The sequence below is a fragment of the Epinephelus fuscoguttatus genome, linkage group LG11, assembly GCF_011397635.1.
Source record: "Epinephelus fuscoguttatus linkage group LG11, E.fuscoguttatus.final_Chr_v1".
Lineage (NCBI taxonomy): Eukaryota > Metazoa > Chordata > Actinopteri > Perciformes > Serranidae > Epinephelus > Epinephelus fuscoguttatus.
In genome coordinates, this window is record NC_064762.1 from 4,879,858 (window position 1) to 4,900,823 (window position 20,966).

A 20,966-nucleotide genomic window follows, 5' to 3' on the forward strand; every position below is an offset into this window, starting at 1 on the left:
TGGGTGTGTTTGCGCATCAAGTGCGTGTTAGGTTTAGTATGAACCCAAAACAGCCTTACTCATGCTCTGGATTAGGTCAGTTCGAGGCTCATTCAGAAATGCCCCACACAGACCAGCTGCCAAGTGTGTGTGAGAGTGGTTTTGGCCCCGGGTGAACTGTCTTTCACCTCTGAACATCATTCAATGCCATATGCTCAGTGCTTGTCCACTGAATGTCCTGAAATTGGCACACTGCTGAAACATAAATCTCCCGAGAGAAAGCATTTAACCTTTTGTTATAACCACAGCCTGCTCAGGAGAACACACACACACACGCACACACACAGAGACATGAGGAAACAATGATATCAGTTTCAAAGCAGCAACATTCTCCAGAATATGAGCGGGGGCCAAAAGAGAATGTGACATTTCCAAGGTGTGTGCTGTCGCATGGCAACCATGGCAACTAAACCAAAAGGCTGTTAATTTGAGTCAGTCCACCTCTCAGTGTTGAAAAGCTCCTCCCCTTAGAAGCAGGCTCAGCCAACAGGAGCAAAAAATATTTTTAGCCTACTAAAGAAGCACCTGTTCCTTGTTGGACATTACAGGAATGTTGGTGTAGGTGCCGACACGTGTAACTGTGTGTGTGTTGAGTTGGGTGCTAATGCATGTGAGTCTGTTACTTGAAGCATAACATGTATGGAAATGTGGTCAAATGAACTGGGTGCAAATACCTCAGGCTGATTTTCTGGTTACCATGGCGATGTAACTGGTACATGTAAAGTAGTCAACTACAGATGGTTTCAAACTTGACAACATAAACATTCTAATTGGGTCCCTTTGGGTGCGTTTGTAAAACCAATCTGACGCTCTTCACTTTAATGAGAGGGCTGCTGTTTGAAGAAACAGAGCGTTCCGTTCTTTACATACATTAACAAACCGTTATGTTAATCACACATTTACTCCGGTTGGCTCTTTGCTGCTCCATCTCCCCAGACGATGTTAATGTTCTGAATAACCGAACTGTATTTTCAAGATTCAAGAGGTTTATTATCATGTACACAGCAAACGTAAACAGGGTTACAGGCAATGAATTTCTTAATTCCTCATTGAAAAAGGCTGTCTGATGGCAAGGTAAAGAGGTGAAAATATTCTAAATATAGCGTATATTTAAACTGATATTCATTTTTTTTGGTGAACCAACTAGTTGAGGCAGTGTTTGCTCAGCACTATTTGATATAATGTACGTGACGCAAGGATTTTTTGCCCCAAAGGTAGTGTCAGTAAACATTGTAATTCGGTCTATAAAAAAGGATGGGTCTTTACATCAGTGACAGCATTCAAATTTTGCACTGGTGTCAGACTTTGGTGCCACTTTTCTTGAAGTTAATGGAGTGGGCACGGCAAGTCCCACTATTACTTATCATATGTGTGTTGTTTCACTTTTTTGACTTTTGAAAACGCTTCCACAAAATAAAAAAAACACACACATTACATGATGTTAACTGACATTTTTCATCTGAATGTGTGTTTGTTTGCCTTGTCTTTGATCACCAAACAGATCATAGCTCTGTCTGTCTGCTGCATACAACGTTAGGTCATTCATCATGATACATGAACAAACACGTCAGGGCGAAACCATTGACGAAACATTCCTCATGAACATGTAAAAGAAACAGACAGGAAGCTGTGGTGTTGGTGAGTGATGGCAAATGTTCCAGCCTCTTATGCTTGATTGCTCTCTAAATGTGTGTGCTAGCCAATGCAGACTAGATGACTAGCACAGATGTAAACCAATGAGGCAAACTATGAGGTGTTGTAGCAGTATGGTCGGTGATAATAGGTCCGACTGGCCCCATTTGGTCCTGTATCATGATGTACTGGACAAAACAGGCTTGAGTTGAGTTATATGCAGTTGCTGGACAGAGCCATATTTGGAGACCAATACAAGAAAAAAATGAATGTGCTCATTTCAATAAAAATCTTCCGTCAAGATAACATTATGTGCTTCTGATTTTTTCAATTCAGTGGAAGCACTTTTCAGAAGAAACAGCAGAGATATGATATTGGCACCCTCCCCATCAACTTCAAAAGACGTGGCACTAAAATCTGGCACCAATGCAAAATTGGAAAGCTGTCACAGACATAACAGCCCCTCCTTTTCTCACAGAGTTTCCTTGTTGGAATATTTTGCAGTGTATGTCAATGACATCAGCTAACAGGAAGTAAACGTGGACCCAAGCTGCTGCCCAACAATGCAATACCAGTGAAACGGTGTACAGTGGAGTGCGGAAATGATGACTCGTGGTTAGTGTTATGTCATTACAATAACAGATTGTGTTGAGGAACTCGGAGGCATATTGCTTCATTTCTGAGCAAATTCTCTGTGAGTGAAGGACAAACAATCATACGCTCATAATAGAAGCTGTACAAATTTGCTAATCAGTCACCAAAACAGTTTAACAAAAGCAGCGTAATTGCCTATTTCAAAGTCGCTGATGCGAAACTATTTCAAGAACTCCACAAGGAAGTGTTATTTCAAAACTCTGAAAAAGAAACACAAGGAAGTATATTCAAGTTCCCTGTTCTTAGGTGTGGTCAGGGTGTCTACCGGTATCAGACAGTTACATTTAATGCATTTTAAAAGTATAATATGTATGTTTTTTCACATAAAAATGTCTACAAACAACTAAACCAATATTATATATTTTCTTCAGTTGTGTACTTTGATTATCAGAAATGTTTCCAACAATTTTTCAAACCCAGATAAATATGAAATATTAATAAAAGTTACGGACCGTGTCATTAGGTCGCATGTCAATGGCGACATAACTCCAGTTACTATAGCCATTAAATGAAGGAGAAGAAGAAGAAGCAGACCGGATGAGACGTCAGAGAATGAACGTTACTGTTGCTAGGCTAAGCTAACTCGTCATGGATCATGGTCACCTTCTGACACCGAAGCTGTCCTGGTAAACAAGCCGGTAAAACGGAAACGTACGGGTCAACCAAGCGATCCCATGAGCATTTCTCTGCTGCTGAAGCGATGGCTGAAGCTCGCTCTGTCAAAAAAACTGCCACGGTCGGTTTCGGTTTCACAGAGTGAGGAACGTCAGATCTGTATCTGTTACATGACTACAACTCCCATGATCCCACGCTACTTCGTGACGTCATCCAACTCCGTCTTCTGTTATTGTTTTGGCTTGAGACCCCTAGCGGCAGAAAATTACATATTGCACATTTAAGACCTTTTCAACATACTTTCTAACCAAATTTAAGACTGACTTTTGGACAAATCACCTTTCTATAATTCCAGCATCACAGGTAAGTATAAAGGTACAAACTATCATCCACGTCATTAAAACCACTGGCAGGTGAAGTGAGTAACACGGATAATCTCGATACAATGCAATGTTCTGCCGGGAAACCCTGGGTCATGGCATTCATGTGGACGCCACTTGCGATACACCACCAACCCAAACTCCGTTGCAGATAAAGTATGCGCCTGTATGGTACTGGCACTCTTGATGGCAGTGCCACCACTGAAAAAACTTCTCAGAAATGGCCCAAAGAACGTGACAAAGAGCTCAAGGTGTCTACCTGGCCCCCGAATTCCCTAGATACCATTCCAATCGAGCATCTGTGCGACATACCAGTGTTGGGGCCTCCTTGGATCAAAGCTGGCTCTGATTTGTGGAGACATGGACACAGGAGCTCTGAGCGTGTCCTGCGGTTCCTGGCACCAGGGTGGTGGCAGCTGATCCTTTGAGTCCAGGGGGTTGTAAGGTGGGGACACGAAGGCTAGATCTCATTGGGATCTGGGGAATTTGGAGGCTAGGTTGATGCCTAAGCTCTTTGTCACATTCCTCAGGCCATTCCAGAGCAATTTTTGTAGTATGGCCTGGTGTATTGTCCTGCTGGGGGGAGGGGCCACTGCCATCAAGGACAGCTATTGCCATGAAGGGGTGTACTTCATCTGCAACTGTCTTTAGGTGTCATGTGGCATCCACATACACGCCAGGACCCAAGGTTTCCCAGCTGAACATTGCATTGTAACAAAATGTTGAATGTTGTTCACTTCACCTGCCACTAGTTTTAATTGTGGCTGATCGGTACTTGCGTGGTCAACAGGTGAGTGCACATACAAAGTAAGAAGACATCATCAGGTTAACGGGTAGGTTAAGATTTGTGACATCAGAAATGTGGACTTTCACGCAGTAGAACTTGAATCGTTTTGACCACAGACTGTAAAAATAATAGATGTCACTACCATGTCGTCACCCATTGGTTTATGAACTCCAGTTTTGAAGCCACGAGTTCAGCATTTCGGCCACTGCAATCTTGGTTCTTTGGAGCGAGAACTGACCATATTTGGGCGAGAGGCTGGCTCTGTGGAGGAGCAGGGGGTGGATCTAATTGAGAAGCCAAGGACACTATCTGCAGACAGACTGTCACTCAAAGCAGCCCACCCTTAGTTATACGTAACTTTAAGCCTTAATAAAATGTAAATGGGTGAGTTATAAAAAAATTCACCCTCTGTGCTGTAGGCATGAACAGGGAAAGTAGCTATTGAAACCAAAACTATTTTGTGTACCAGGCTGTAAACATGTTTATTGCTGCCGTAAACTCAGGCATTTTAACATGGGGGTCTATGTGTATTGACTGACTTCTGGAGCCAGCCTCAAGTGGCCATTAGAGGAACTGCAGGTTTTGGCACTTTTGCATTTGGTTCAATTTTTAAACTCAAGAGGTTGACAAAATGAAAATAAAAAATGGATAAATTTAATCAGATAAAAAGTTTGCGGTAGGTAAGACCTCAAATATTCAAATTTTTGATTTATTCAATTACTTTTAAGTCCTAAATTTTTACAGACTTAAATTTAAGACCTTTTCAGACTTTTTAAGGACCTGCAGACCCCTGGTGGTGAGCTTTTCCTTGAATAAGAGCAAGCACCTCACCTTAGTGCTTTTTAAACTTTAAAGGGGTTAATATTTAATAGCTAAGGAACACGTGTCAACTTCTGAACCATAACTAACTTTTGCTGATTCACAGTAATTCTCCATAAGATGTAATGATTTCCCTCCAACATTTATTACACTATGGTTAATGTACGTCTAATGTAGGATGGGAAGACACTGACAAAAGGTCACAGCGCGGTGTTCATTTAAATTGACTTTACATATGTTTCTGTGTTGCTACTGATGTTATCTTTACTGTTGTTGTCATGGTCACCATCAATATTTTCAAAAGTATCATCACTGTCGGAGCCATCATCATCACTGTTGTTGTTGTCAAATCTTTGGTTCCCCATCTGTGAAAGTGTTTGTACACTGTGTGGTTGTGAGTGTATGTGTGTGTGTATACACACAACTGTGGGTCTTTCAAGGTGAAGGAGAGAGCATGCAGAAACACAAAAAGCCGGCCAAATGGACTCTGAACCAAACACATACAAACATGGGAGAGTTATGACTGCAGGAGTTTACATAGCAGTGCCCTGTTTAAAAATACAGCAGTGTGCAGAAATGGAGACAGAGCTCACAGTGGGATCCACCCGGTTTGCACCTGTCTCTATCCACACAGCAATACCCGTCAACCATAACAGACTATATTAACTATCTTCAACAAGAGCAGCATTGTTCAAGCTCCTGTTTTGGCAAATGTCCACTAGTGGAGGGAGGGAAGTGAAAAATCAAATTAAGCTTATCTCTGGATTCAGGGTGTCTTAGCTCGTCTCCTGTGCTGCTGCCATCGACTCAATCAAGAATCAATAAAAGTAACTCGTCTTCCACAGAATACAATTTGTTTGAAGTTGAGGTCGTATTGTCAGCATGACTTAGTGTGACTACAACAAAGGCATCGAGATGAAACTAAAGGAATCCTTGAGTCTTGAGTCATCAACTAAAAGGCTCGCCAGGAATAAAAGGCAAAGAACTTTACGCCTAAACACATCTGACATTGAGTCTTCACTGCCGTCAAAACTAAACTTTGCCTTTCTGACCTTAAAACATGGCTGAAATCCACTGCTGGATCAGACTCTGACAGGAGAACTCGGGACGCATGGGAAAGACAAACCTCGGGATTAGCAGCGATGTCCTTCCATCAACCTTCCCCTCTCTGTCTTGGTCACACGCGCCAACACACTGTATACAAAGTCAAAGATTTGCACATCATAAGTAAGTCTCAAGTCTCTGTTATAAGGTCCCAAGTGGAGTACAGCTTTCTTTCTTTGCCTGAACTCGACTGACTCCGACCCGAACCAACGTGTTCGAGCTGGACTGTCATTTCCCAACATTCTCTGGGGCTTGAATCTGGTCGGGTTCTTATCACTTTCCAGGTGTTTAAGTCTTTTATTAAGTAAAGAATGACTAGGTTATATTTTACCTGTACTGCTTGCAGAGTGTGGTGCTCTGAACCGAATGGTATAATCTAACAGCGCATCAAATTTACGAATAGTACAGCAGAGTCTTGCAAGTGTCTAATTTCGAGGATCTGCTACCAAACGAGAACCATAATGTGCAGTACCAACCCCACGAAAGATCCACAACCTGACCTGAAACCACAGATACTATAATAAGCATACCCTGTTAACATGATTCAGTTAGGGAGCATATTTAAAGTGATCATTTAAAAGAATATTTTTTTATTTATTCCCACAATATTGAGCAGCACATCTTCGCACCTGTTAGTACCACACCTGATTGAAACTGCTCCAATGTTCCAGGTGGTGCAGAGGAAGAAGTCGACACAAAAAGTCAGCAGTCAAGGAATTACAGTGTTAGCTTAAATCATTATTTTCATTTTATTTTGATATATTTATCATCCAACACCTGTGAAATGACCGGCATGTTCTTTTTCCACCCAGAACTGAACCCAGAAAAAGAAATTAAAACAAAATACAGCCTGCAAATCACCTTTTTTGCTGGTTGGACTCTGCGCTCTGGCGCTTGTAGCGGCTGTTTACTCTGTTGCTGCACTTAAAAGACTTAAGCTGACTTTGGCTTGTGATAAATGTTTTAATATTTCCAGCTCTGGACAAAAACTGCTTTCGTAGTTCAGACTTGTGTCAAGCTTAGACAAAAACTATGCGGGTTCGTGTAGGGTCAAATCTGACTTTTTAGGCCTGATCAAAGCTCTACAGTCAAGTCCTAAAAGTCCTAAGACCTTGGATTTAGCAATGCTAAGCTAATTTTAATGATGGCGCTGTATGTTTTCAATCAGTGGGTCCTAACTGGTCCATCCACGGGGTCCAGATTTCTCCTTAGTCAATAGTTCAAGGTCCACATAGCTGAATACATTCAATGTCATACTTGCTTTTGGCCATATCCTTAAGCTAGTTTACTGTCTCTGTTGGTAGCTCTCTGTTAGTCACTCACTCTACAGCAGGAAGCCACGCCTCAAAATAAAAGCAATGTGCCAGAAATTCACTGTACTTCAAAATAAAGTGTGTTTTGTACAAACATGACATATTCGCGAGTCACTTACGGTCCATTCAGACTGGACCTGTGACCCACTTTTGGACCGAGACCCACCAGTTGGGAACCACTGTTTTAAATGTTGCCATTAACCACATCATGGTCACAGTGTGATGTACCATCTTTTGTCTGCCTGCACCTTTTCCTCCTGCTCACACTGATGTGACTGCAATATAATTCAGAGAATATCCACTGTCAGAAAAATGAAGAGTAAATTTGCTGCACTTTTTTATTACCATGATTCTGAATTGCTGGGCTTTGGGGAGGATATTAAGTCTTTCCCAGTCAAAAGGTCATTGGCATTAAAGTCGAGGCAGAGCTGCAAGTCGTTTTTCATTTTGTCAAGACAAATTTAAAATAATCAGACTCATGACTTCAGTCTGAGTTCAAATCATATGACTTGAGTCCACAAGGATGACACACTCTATTAATAGCCTTAAAATGTCTGTGTAGACAGCATGAGTCAATAAATAATTTTGAACTAAAATATATCAATTAAATGAGACATTTTTCCTTTTCAATGGAGAAAAATTTGGTGGAAAAACTGAAAATACAGTAAACAGCCAAAACTGTTTCCATCAGTGACAACATGTGTTTGAAAGTGAGCGCAGTAGGCACACGGAGCACAGTTCTGCTGTGCTTCTGAAGAATCTGAGGAATGCTTTTACTCGGCAGGCCATCAGCCCGAGTCTCTAACAAACACACACATAACAACTGGACACAGCTTCGCAGCTTGTTTAAATTGGTCTGCCGAACAGATGTGCGGTACCATTATGAATAAACGAGAGCGAAAAACACGAGACGGGACATCTTTATAAACACGTACAAACACGCCTTTGTGTGGGCTGTGGCAGTGAAGGATATGGCAGGTGTCTTTCTTTATGCCCTAATAAAGTTTTGTCCGTGCAGCGCTTGGTATCAATTTGAGTTATTATGTGTGCGGCAGGACTGCTGAGAGACAGAACAGACACCCACACACGTAAATGAGCACACATACTGTAGCCTCATCATTCAAAATCCTTGTCTTATGACAGAGACACAGGAAATAATGATAAATTGATGCCAGGCAGCCTCTCTCAATTCTCTTAGTGGAGAATCACACTCAGTGCTTGTTATCTCTGACCACAGACACACACTTTTCCACACACATGAGCAAGCCAGACATAAATAGTGCTCTTCTGTTCCTCTATCTGTCCGTCTGTCTCTCTCTTTCCAGACGGGGAAGTCTTTCCTCACTGATTGTTTAGTAACCACTCTTTTTTCTTCATACATTTACAGTAAGACGCCAACATAATCCTTTCGTAGCAGCACACTCATAAATGACACATGTATTATGTTTGTGTGTGCAGAGGTAAAGTCTCGGTCAGCACTCTTGTGTATGCACTGGTATGGCTGCAGTGAAATACCCTCATCTAGGCAAACATAAAATCAATGGTAGCTATTAATTAGTCTACCTCTAACTGCCTTTGCTGATACAGATATACACACAAATAGAACAGGAGCACATTACGCCGTCGAGCTGTTTGGAGCTGGATTGGATTTTAAAGAATAGAGGCAGACTTGCACAGGAAAAAAACACAGCAAACAACATCTTGACTAAACTGGAATAGCCTCTGCAAATTATGTACACACTTTCAAGGTTAAACTGGAAGGAAGTCACATGCTTGACAAGGAGGCTGATAAGAGTGTGGTATCTGAAATTTCACAACCTTGTTCCTGGTTATTATGAAAGTCTTTGCCATAACTGGGGAGGAGAAAAAACACACAATGCACTATGGAATATTCTCACAGGTGTCATGTTAAGCACTGCAGGTGCAGCAGTTCAGATTTCTGTGTGTTTTTCCAGCGCTGCTCTTTAACCGGCTCGAGTCAGAGTGGATGTGATACAACAAGTAGATCTGATCAGGTAATCTGATCGATCAACTAGATATTTAGAAGTTGATCAAATCAGCGTGACATCTCTGATAATATTACTCTTACTATTTCCATAGCAACACTGTAACTTCCTGAGCTGAATCAAAAGCCAGTAGGCTACAGTAGTGATACAAAATGGATGGTCTTGCTGTAAGTTCTGATTTATATGGCGGACTTCGTTTTGATGAATGGTTGGAAATGGAAACCAAACAAACAAGAGATATGTCAGAGAGCAAACAGTTCTCTGACAGCAGTGAAAAATGGTGTTTTTGAAAAGCTGAATGGTAACAAATATGGATTGAAGCACACTATGTCTTTAGATATAAATGTGCTGTGGATTTTTGACATGATTTCATCTATTTTTTTTTTTATTTTTTTTTCAATAAATTTTGACTTTTGGACTTTACAAAACTCTGGAGTTAACTGTTAGTGGAAATGTTGGGATCACATCAGCTGTGCTGGTGAATCCATGACACAAGGCTATCTTAAAAACAAAGTACAAGTGAAGTTTGTGGACGCAGTGGCTAAATAATTTTCCAGCAGGTATCTTAGTTATAACAAAATTGAGCAAGCAACGCAGTTCTGTGTTTATACATTCGGTATTTATTCTGTTTTGGGAAATCACTCGAACTCTACAAAGCATTAATGTTAGCTCAAACTGGCTAGCTGACTCGACAGGGACTAGAAACTGTCTCTCTTTCTAGGTCATTAGGGTTGGCCTACCTGCTGGAACTGTAAACTAGGTGACTGACTGTTTTCCAGTTATTAGTCAGACCCCATTTATTTCCATGGAAATAGAGATAGAGTGAATTGCCCCAAAATATGAATACATTTTGATTATATCTAGAATTTCATTGGTAACTTTTGTTTTATCGCAATATTAGTAGGTTTGCCGGCGTCCTGGTCGACATTCCTGTCACTCCACTCCGTCTCCTTGATGCTAGAGTGATGATTCTGGTTTCATATGAAACTAGAAGACCTAAGGAATCCAGTGGCACCAACAACGTCATGCATGGCCATTTCACAGAAGTGACCATTGACCTCTAGATATCTAAATGAAAATAGATACCCACGAGTCTCCCCTTTATAGACACGCCCACTTTATGCTAATCCAATGTAGTTTAGGGCAAAAACAACTCAGTTTTCTGCATGAAGTATAAATGTGACATTTTCATTTACTGTATCTGAATATTTCGGCACACTGGGGTCCCTAAATAGTTTTGAAATTATGTAAATTGGGTCTGACTGGAGAGCTGAGACTCTTGTGGATTTAATGAGTCCAATTTTGTTTGTCTGCTTTAGCCCCCATTATGTATAAAATGACCTAGTGTGACCTGTAGGATAATCACAGCCTCATGAAACGTTACAACTACAAATAAGAGACCATGGGCATTCAGAGGACGGATGGCTTTCAAAGATATATTACCAATAAGGTGGTTTCTCAGCAGTTTCAGTGCTCGCAATCCAATCACCTTCCTTTATCTTGGTGTCTTTACCATTTCTATTAATTCTCAGGGGGTAAAAAATGCTTAAATCTAGCACCAAAAGTTGCTACCAATCCAAAAATTGCCGCAACAGCTTATGAGATATAATTGAGCATGGGAATGGCTATCATATATTTTCATCATAATGTTCTCAGCCCCTACACACTCACAATATTTATTACATATGTATGAGCAGAAAACCTTAGCACACCATGCTGAGCTGCATCTCAAATTAATCTTCAAGTTCACAGCTTTCAGATGATGTATGCCACTTCTATATCGCATATAGTATCAACCTGCTATCTCCCCGTAAAGATACCCTGCCAGCGCCCCCCCCAAAAAAAGACAAAAATGGCTATTTGTAGGTGTCAGAGGGTCAAGGCTGCCTTGATGTGCAGCTAAACATTCAAAATATGTCTGCCAATGACAAGATTACGAGCTAATTGGAAGCCACTTGTACTCTACAGCTTCAACATGTCAAACTCAAACGTGTCTGATCCCTCTCTAATACTCCTAGGTGTACTATGTTAATTATTCCAAGTGGCACGCCTAACGTGGCCACCATAGAATTCTAATGGTGTTGCCATGGTAATGACGGACGGCTGGATCGTGCAATGACAGTAGTGTGTGATAAAGTTGGATAGTTTCAAGCAACTGTCTGTGAACACATTATATTGTTGCTGTGGTAATATACCAGCTCCTCAAGCCTGCAGCACTGTAACGTTCCACAGCAACACGTTTCTAATACTACAGAAATCAATGCTCTGACAGCTGAACCACATTGTGAGGACAGCTCATACTGTATACAGTTAGCAAACAAAAAAATGTTCTTTTCTTTTTTATCAGTTGGTCCTGCAGATACACACTCAATCAACTCTCTATCTTGCACTGACACCTGCTCAGATTCACGCCAAATAAGAGGACAAGGGTAAGCTGTTTTCACTTTCACTACAGACGACAACAAAACAGATTTTACTTTGGTGCTTTGGTGCTTTGGTCCTCTCCCCTTGCCAATCATCAGGGCATGAACAACTTGGTGGACACACCAAAGCTCCTTATAATTAAATTAAGTCTGGGCTTTGCCTCCTTCCCTGCTCACTAAGAGCATTCAGAATGACAATAGCACTGTGTAAAAAACACACAAGCTTCCTCATTCATTTCAATAAGACAACTGCCTTAGCGCATCTGGGGCTCCAGGCACAGAGAGCTTTGGGAAAAATTCGCAGGAAGGACAGATAAAAAGATAGTCCTTGCTTTACTTTTACCGCAATTCAAACTACACACTACACAATGCAGCCAGGATGCCAGGAGACGGTTAGCATTGTACGTTTCTGCAGACCACATATACATTACATTTGTATGTCTTGTACAGATCATTATCAAATTAAAACAGCTTTCTTGGCATGACCATATTAAAACATAGTATTACCAAAGCACATGGAACGAGGTGGTACAAACCCAGAATAGGACAGTTCTTTAAAATGCAAACAATAAAACATTATGTTAACATTACAGTGCAATATCAGCTCTTCTAAAGCTATGTAGTGTATGAGCTGATGTTATAATCGGAGAAAGAGGGGATGGTGGATGGCATGAAGCCCAGTTGAGAACAAAGATTCATGACGGGACGAGTTGAAACAGGCCACTAGTTGCAATCTGTTGTTCTTCAACAGGGGTGTTAGCTTTAAGTGAGCAGTAGCAGCAGGCCACCGTCCAACGCCACCAGCACACCGTGAGGACGGAAACAGAGGGCTTGACTGGGACAGCGCACCTGCTGCAGCAAGCGAACACACCGTCTGCGGTCATTTTGACTTGACTAAAAGCTGACTTGCTACTGAAAAAAGTGACCTGCTTTACATTTTAAAACCAGACAACGGTGATTTTAAAACGCAGGGGACACCATCAACCGGCTTGAGTTGAACTCAGACGGGCAGTTCACACCGCTGCAACTTTTCTCTGCAACGTTCTAAAATAGTTTCATCTCACCGTGAATCGCTAGTCTGAAGTGGGCTTAAGCGGGATGCCTGCCAAGCTGCAGACCACTATTGACCACTGTTCGAGACCAACAAACAACAAAGTGAGTTCAGCGAGTCACTGCAGCATTTCCAGCGGCTTTTTAGCCACCAAATGTGGGTGTTTTTTTAGGGACCAATTGCTGTGTTTCCACCAAACTGCCATGAAAAGTGGTTATTTTTTACTGAAACATTTCTGTATTTCCACTGGGAATAGTGCTACGAATAGCACTAGTTGTTAATGAGCTATCTGTGTTTTTAGCTGGGATTGTGCCACAAAAAACTGGTATCTTAAGCCAAAACATGATCTTTTCCTAACCATAACCAAGTGGCCACTGTCTGTCTCACAGCATTATGCTAATGTGATGTTTCAAAACTAAGATGGTAGAGACAATAGTTGCTGCCATTATAACTCTGAATGAACAACTAAAAAGTAAGGACTGCAGAAACAGTTTCAGGTGAGCTTCACAGGTGGAAGCTTCAAGACTCTTCAGGGCTGAAACAGTCGAGGTGGTGTGCAAAGACTCACCTTGTTCTGGTCGGTCCAATACAAGAAGTAACCTTTGGGGTCAACCGTTAGAGTCACCGGGGTCACAGTGGTAGAATCCTGGAGGAAAACAAAGCAAAAGACATCTGGAGTCAATGTGTGCGTCTGCTTACGTCTGTGTATCCCTGTCTGAGTCTGTGTTTTTACAAGAGCACATGCTTTTGTCTGTATGGCAGAATATTCTCTGGGTAAACCAATTAATTCAGTTCTCAGGATCAAAGCCTGGTTCTTGTAATACCACATGCATTCCAGAATCTGAAATGACATTAAAAGCGATGGTAATGTCGTAAGCATGCACACAACCATTTCCTTCTAGGGTACTTTCCCTGCCGTGAACTGGCATCACCACAAATGACCAAGAAGCCCGGTGTGTGTGTGTGAGTGTGTGTTCGTTTGAGACGGCTGCAATCATGAGTTGCAGGTTGTTTCACAGCTGATGTTTCCATTTCTCCCCTCTTGTAACAGACAAATGCTTTCCCACAATTCCCACATACAGGCGACTGCAAGCCTCACACACACACACGCACACTCACAGTTTGACCCTGAGGCATACATGGCAACGCCAGATATTATTGGATGCTTCTATAAAAAGAAAGAGCCTTTGCTTTTTTTCTGTGTCCACAGTGGCTCCAGTTCAGCACAACAGTAGCATATTGTCCTCCTCAATCAGCCATGGCTGCGAGATCAGAGAGATGGAAACCGCATTTGCTGCACAGAGCAAGAAAATCTTCAAAGTGTCTTCATGAGGCATCTAATGATGTCCCTATCACTGCATTGGGAGACACAGCTAATGGTCTGCATCTGCTGCGCACTTGTCATGTTTGGGTGTGACCCTGTGTGACTTGCAGTGTTGGATGTCATGAATCTGTGTTGAGGTGTGGCCAACTGTTAGTACGCTCAAATCATTTCTGTCTAAATAAGACAATTACAGTTTATGGCGCACCTTAAATCAAGACGTTTATGAGCCCATGTTGAGACTGAAAAAGAGGGAAGGAAAGAAAAGAGGGAAGTGATCACAAAATAAACAAGCAATCGTTTTATGCTGTAAATGTTAAGCTGGCGCAACAGGGCCGTTTGGGATAGCGACGTTTGCCATAGCAACCCACCATTCCCGTGAAATCTATTAGAGACTCAAGAGGAATCGTTTTGGTTCTGTTCACATGATTGCACAATCGTTGCAGGCTTGACTGAATGACAAAAGACGCAGCTCATACCACCAAACGCATGCAGCATACTCACACACAGAACTTCCAGCCTGAGGGCGAGAAAAAAAAAAAGCCTCACGTTCGCAGTTCTTGGATGTAGCCTCTCATACCAACTGCAGCCCCATATCTCTGATCTCCACTCCAGCTACAATCCAATTTCTTTAATTTAGATTTGAAAGATTAATATCTCTTTCACATCCTCAATGAAGCCATCAGCTACTCCCAGAAAACTCTATGAAATGATAATGAGTTGGAGCAATCAGTAATTTTACAGTAGGCTGTTTATATTTCCAGTCAAGAATTCACTCAGTGGGCAAGATATGGCGATTGATGGCTCATGTGATGTCAGAGGGAAAGACACGAGATGGCTTGAGAGCACTGGGAACCTGCCTAATGATGCGAGAGAAGTCATTTTCACCAGCGTCTTCCTTAATGTCCCAACTCTCCATGGCCACCACTACAAACACATTAAGCCATTATGGACTCTCAGCAAAGATTTCCTCATGGGTTTGCACATTTACGAAAAACACAAGTACTTATAACAGTGTGGATTACAGCTTCGAGTGCTTTGCTGAGATTACTACTTCCAGAGTGGTGCTGCTCGTGCCTTTATTGTCATTTGACTGTTTCTGAGGATTTGTCATTAATGGGAAGACATTAGGTAACAGCAGCAGCCTCCTTTTTTCTGAATTAAGATGAGATTAGTGACTGACTTGCAAAAGTACAAACACCCTGAGGGAACCGATCCAAAGGCAGGACACAGGAGTGCATATTTTCTAAGTGAAAGGTTTGTTCCAATAGCTATCACCTGAGGGGGTGTGTTAGAGAGGAGCGCGACACACTTCTGTTTTGTATGCTAATGACATATTCTCCTACTTTTAAGGGATTTTGGGCTTCCCTGTGGAGCGCGATGATATCTTATTCAACACTCAGCAGACCAAAAGAGCCTGTTACAAACGTAAGCTTATAAAAATCTCTGTTTACAAGGACCCAGCATCATTTTGGCAGCTGCTGTCACTGATCTCCAAGAAGAAAGGTCCCTTCTCTAAAGGCTTTGGATGTCGACATCCATTGGTGCTGAATATGCCATTTGAACTGCCTTACAAATAATGACACAATCCAGGCAGTGTTTTAAGCCACAACCAGGCATTTCGTGAGCCAGCTGTCTGCAAGCGGCAGCGGCAAAAATACAAGGTGTGTACGTGCACGTCTGTGTGAGGCAGGTTAGGGAGGTCTGGGACTTCGAGGATGTCACAAACATTTCGAGAGGTTTTCTGATTGCTGCTCTATTCTTCTTCTTTTTTTTTTTTCAACATTCAACAACCGGGCACTGTGTGCTGAAGTCTGCAGTGCTTCAGACAGTCTGCTGTGGAGGACTCGTGGCTGTTGTTCATACAGTACAGTATGCCATCCTTACACAGTAAACAAAACTCAACACATTTTCTGCCTCCACAGAGTGTTCAGCAGTGAGACAAAATCTGTAATTTTCACTGAAACAAAAAAAAAAATCCCGTCTGCTCTTACACATTCAAATATTGGAATTTCTTGTACAATTTCCTGTTGAGGGAGGTTAGAGTGAAGCCCAACATCCAAAGCCAAGATAAGAATAAAATGATTTAATACAATCCTTTTTTTCTTACTGGCAATGAATTATAGCTGTATCTCTCTCTGTCTGTTGCGGTATTCCTCTGTGATTCTTTCCATGAAATGATACGGAGAGGAAAGAGGAAGGAAGGAGTGCATGGGAAATGAAACACAGAAAGTATCTGTGCATATGAGTGTGTTTGTTTGAGGGTGTGTGTTTTCACAGGAAAGGCCTGTTGGGCATTTGGTTCTGGAGATAGGCCCACATGTACAAACTACAGTACACAAACACGGCTGTTAGGGGAAACAGACTCACCCCCCCCCCCCCCCCCCCCGGCACACACACACCTCTCACAAGATACCAGCGAAGAAGTCGAAAGGGTGAGCACTCATTAGTAGTTAAGGAAATACTCAAGTTCTCTTATCTGAGCGTCAGATTGATGATTGACAGAGCAGTGGGTTTGCAAGTGCGCATAATTTTCTCTTGGCCATCTGTACTGACCACATTCACACTCTCATAACACTCATTCGCTAATGCCATCTGGGCCGTGCTTGAATCACCTGAGCTCAGGGAACATGACTATTTCACTGTGTATCTGTGAGGATGATCTCATTAAGTTATATCTCAAAATGTCACACAACAGCACAGCTCATTAATGCCTCTGCTAATGTGACTGGTAGCGTCTAGTGTTGCGTTGTGTTTTGATAAAGAGAACAGGGTGTCTTTGGAAGCGATCTACGTTTAGTCTGATAAAAGATGTAAATAACAAAATCCCCTATTAATTGTCAACTGTGTAACTTGAGTACCTCTCCCATGAATTCAACAGCAAAAAGGGTGAAGCATGTTGAATCCAGTACATTAAATTACAACACAACAAACCTGACACAAGAGATTTAAGGGAAAAATTTTGTTCCAAAGTTGTATAACTGTCTAGAGTTGGTTCGTGTTCTCACGGCAGCATTTACAAGAGGACCAGATCAAATGCCTTGTGTGAGAAAGCTGCTCTTGATTGGTGAGAATTTCCATGTGGGAAAAATCCAGGAAGTAAAGCAAACGTTGAAGAAGAGCACACTTGCAAGATAAATGTGACACTTTCTAATGTCACAATGGAGGGACAACTACGCAGGTTGATTTTAGCGCTGCTCATCGTGGACTATATTGCTGTCATTGTTCATTTTAGTCAAAGCATACAGTTTGAAAACGAGGCGCGGCTCCAACTAGAAAACAATGTTTTGATGCATTGGATGTGCTGAATGTGCATATTAAGGCAGTACAGGAGGAGGTGCACATTAATAATCCTCCAGGACTGTAACATGCTCATGTTTAACCCAAACAATGTGTCATGTGACTGCAGTTGCTTCACATCCAGGTCGGAACACCTTCTCACCACAAACCAACCGCACCAGAGTTCGTTTGGAACCGGACTGAGACCACCTCTTCAAGAAGGTCTCGGTCCGGTTGTTTTTGTGCGCACCTGAATGTGATTGCTGTGTTCACACCTGCCCAAATGAACCACACTGAGGGGGCAAACAAACTTGAGTTTGATTGAACCGAACAGAACTGGGAAGGTGTGAAAGCAAGTAAAGAAAGTAAATTGTTGGTGCACAATTGCCAGTAAGGATGACATTGCAGCTTGTTTCGCTGCTGCAGCTGGAGCGGTCTCTTTTAAAACTCGAACAATTTCAAAAAATTTTGTCTCCATTAGTCGCTTAAACACGAAAACATGGAAAAATAGGGTCCAAGTTAAAAAATATCTAAGTTTCTCTTTAACGACAAAATCCTTCGACAGTTGTCAATTGTGTAACTTGAGCACTTACACAAAATGAACGACACAGTAATGTCTTAACATACTACACAATAAGATAAAGCTGGCAGGTAAACTTAGAAATGTAGTTTACGTAATACAACAGAAAGGTGGAAATATCTACGACCACAATGTTGCATGCTTCTCCTGTTGAGTACAACTGCATAAGGGCAGGAGGTGTAATGTATATGTGGGATTCACAGAAGTAATGTAAGTAGAGGTGTGGACTCGAGTCACATGACTTGGATTTATGTCAGTATCAAGTCACAAATTTCGATGACTTTAGACTCGACAAAATCAAAAAAGGCTTGCAACTCGTCTTGGATTTCATTGACTCGTGACTTCACTTGGACCTGAGCCTTTTGACTTGAGAACACCTGAAACCATCCAGCAAGCCTTAAGATTTAAAAGAATGTCATTTGAAAAGTGTGCAACAAATGAATTCATCTCCTGAGTCAGCTCACGTCCAAGCTTTTCAATCCCACTAAGTCGACACCTGATACCCCAGATCCACTTTGTTTAAACTAATTCAAGACCATCGAATCAAGGCGCAAGACAGAACGATTAAGAACTAGCACTGCGTTACATTACGTTAAAAATTATACCAAAGATAATTTCCCTCATGTACAAAAACTGTGTGGTGGTCAACAATAAAATGAACTCCAGTATCTAAAACATGCAGGTCGAACATTTAAAAATATAAAACAACTTCCAACAAACTGTCGATACAAATTTTATAAAGCATTATATCATTATTCTGTTGTTACAATGGCATTACATTTGGTGATGAGCGCATTATGACTTGTTTAGGACTCAAAGCCTAAAGTTTAGGACTTGGGACTTGCTTGTTGACAATGAGTTGGTCCCACCACTGACAGTAGGGTAAAGAAACTGAGTCTCAAATGTTCAACATATTGACACTGGAGGCCTAAAACACCAAGTTAAAGCTATTGACACAGCTTTGGTGTAATTATAATACTACACATTACTAATGGATATTTACTCTGTTACACTGGTCTACCTGTATGCTTTACATCTGATGTGATCTTCAATGAGATTCACTGTTTTCACGTGAGATAATAACTGTACAGTTACCTCATTCAACAACAGCTCCAGGTGTACACATCACTTTGCATATTCAGCGAGGGAAAAACAGCAGCCCGTTTCCCTGAATGACAGAAATCATGACCGTGCTCATATTCAAATGGTCACACCATACACATGCATGGAGGGTTGGAGAAACCAGAGGAATGCGTGATGCTATTCAAATGAGATGTGCTGCGGAGAGATGTGAAACAAATATCACAGAAAGTCCCCCTGTCAGAGCACATAGAGCTATTATGGTGACAGCACAGGAGATTGAGTTAAACACCATAAGGTCAGCTGAAATTTAATTTGAAGTGCAACAGCTATAGGTTAATTCTGGATTATTATTATTGTTATTATCATTATTATCATCAGAGGGACGTGTTGATTTGTTGTTTGGGGAGGTGCAGTGCGCCATAGCGGTCCGTTAAGAGGCTACTACTGTTGTGTTTTCACCGGCTACTCACCAGCAGCGTGCAATCAATTTTAATCAAGGTCATCTCACTACAGCTAGACAGTCTGTACTACAGACGAATGACAGCAAAACAAAAAAGACACGATCGTTATTCAACTCTCGCCTGTTGGTTACACTGTCTGCGATGCGCGTGTTGAACCCTGATACACTGATTAATTGTGGTTAATTGATAAAAACGTTTCCAGTGCAGGGGGAGGGGCGAGCTTAATCCAAATATTTAATCTTATTTAATGAGCACATTCTCACACACACACTCATGCCCTGTCACACACTGGCGCGCACACACATATTGTAAATCGGGCAATGTAAACAAAGCACATGTCAGTAGCCACAACATCTGCTGCATTTCTTATACATTTAAAGCAGCAAGCCAAATGCGGGCAGTGCGGTCTCCTCTGACAGTTCAATCTATTGGCTACTGTTGCACGAGCAGCCTATAGATTGTGTAATGCATCCATGGTGCATGCAAATAAAGCGTGCAGAAAACATCCGCCAGTGCAGAAAATAAATGAAAGACTCACTGCCGGTGTCTCTCGCCATTACTTACATCATCCCATTTCATAAATTTGTTGCCCCTTTTGAGGCTCTCGGGCACGGACACTGGCTTGAGCTGCAGCGCATGAACTCCAGGCTGTGCCCCTGCCATTGACTCATCTACTCTTCTCGACGCACGGCAGGGGTAGAAAATGAGTCACTTCACTCTCTTCTACTCTTATTCCTCTTCTTCTCCTTCTGTAATCTGCTTAAAAGCGGGCTGACGGAAGCCCACTACAGCTGCCAGTATGTCATGCCCGCATTGGCGGCGGCGGTGGCGCGTCTCGGCTTTTGGAGAGCTGTGGAGGCGGACGCAGGCGCAGCGAACCGGGGCCACTAACTGACTGACTGACTGACTGAGCGACATGCAGCTAAAGCATAAGAGAGGAGGAGAGGAGGAGAGGCAGAGAGAAAGAAGGTGGGGGGATATCTGAATAAGTTGCACGTCTGGTTTTAAATTGTACAAGTCAATGCAGGGATGAGATCGATGCTTGAAGTGATCTGGCGCCTCCGTGCGTCCGAGGCAAGACGGTGGTAGTAAGTGGCCCCAAGCTCTGAGCACATGAGAAGGCAGGGGTGTAAAAAACTCGGAGTGGCAATATACTCAAAGCAGGTGTGTGAAACAGCCGCGTTTGGTTATTGCTGGTTTGGGAAATTATTATTTATGCATTCTGTAACACTGCAAGGTGTCATTCTTTCCTTGGGAGGTGAACAATATAATTTTGTTTGGGAGCTGTTATTGAAAAATCACCATGCTACACCCGGGCTGCAAACACAGACAATGCAGACAGTGTGGCTGGTATTTGTGACATACAGATATACAGTGATGATTGCTGGGTAATATATGTTGATGCTGTCCAATGTCCAG

General features: G+C 42.0%; 1 protein-coding gene across 3 annotated transcripts in view; it reads right to left on the bottom strand.

Annotated features, from left to right (window-relative positions):
• LOC125897182 (1-phosphatidylinositol 4,5-bisphosphate phosphodiesterase beta-1) overlaps window positions 1-20,490 on the bottom strand; it is a 188,707-nt gene extending 168,217 nt beyond the window's left edge. For all 3 annotated transcript variants that reach the window (XR_007450391.1, XM_049590298.1, XM_049590300.1), the window contains exons 1-2: window positions 20,112-20,490; window positions 13,392-13,469 (exon numbers count right to left, since the gene is read on the bottom strand). Coding sequence is in view for 2 of the 3 variants with exons in the window: in XM_049590298.1 (XP_049446255.1) it covers window positions 13,392-13,469; window positions 20,112-20,210 (177 nt within the window). In the remaining variant the exon portion in view is untranslated. The remainder of the gene's footprint in view (window positions 1-13,391; window positions 13,470-20,111) is intronic.
• Between the last annotated feature and the right edge of the window lie 476 nt (window positions 20,491-20,966).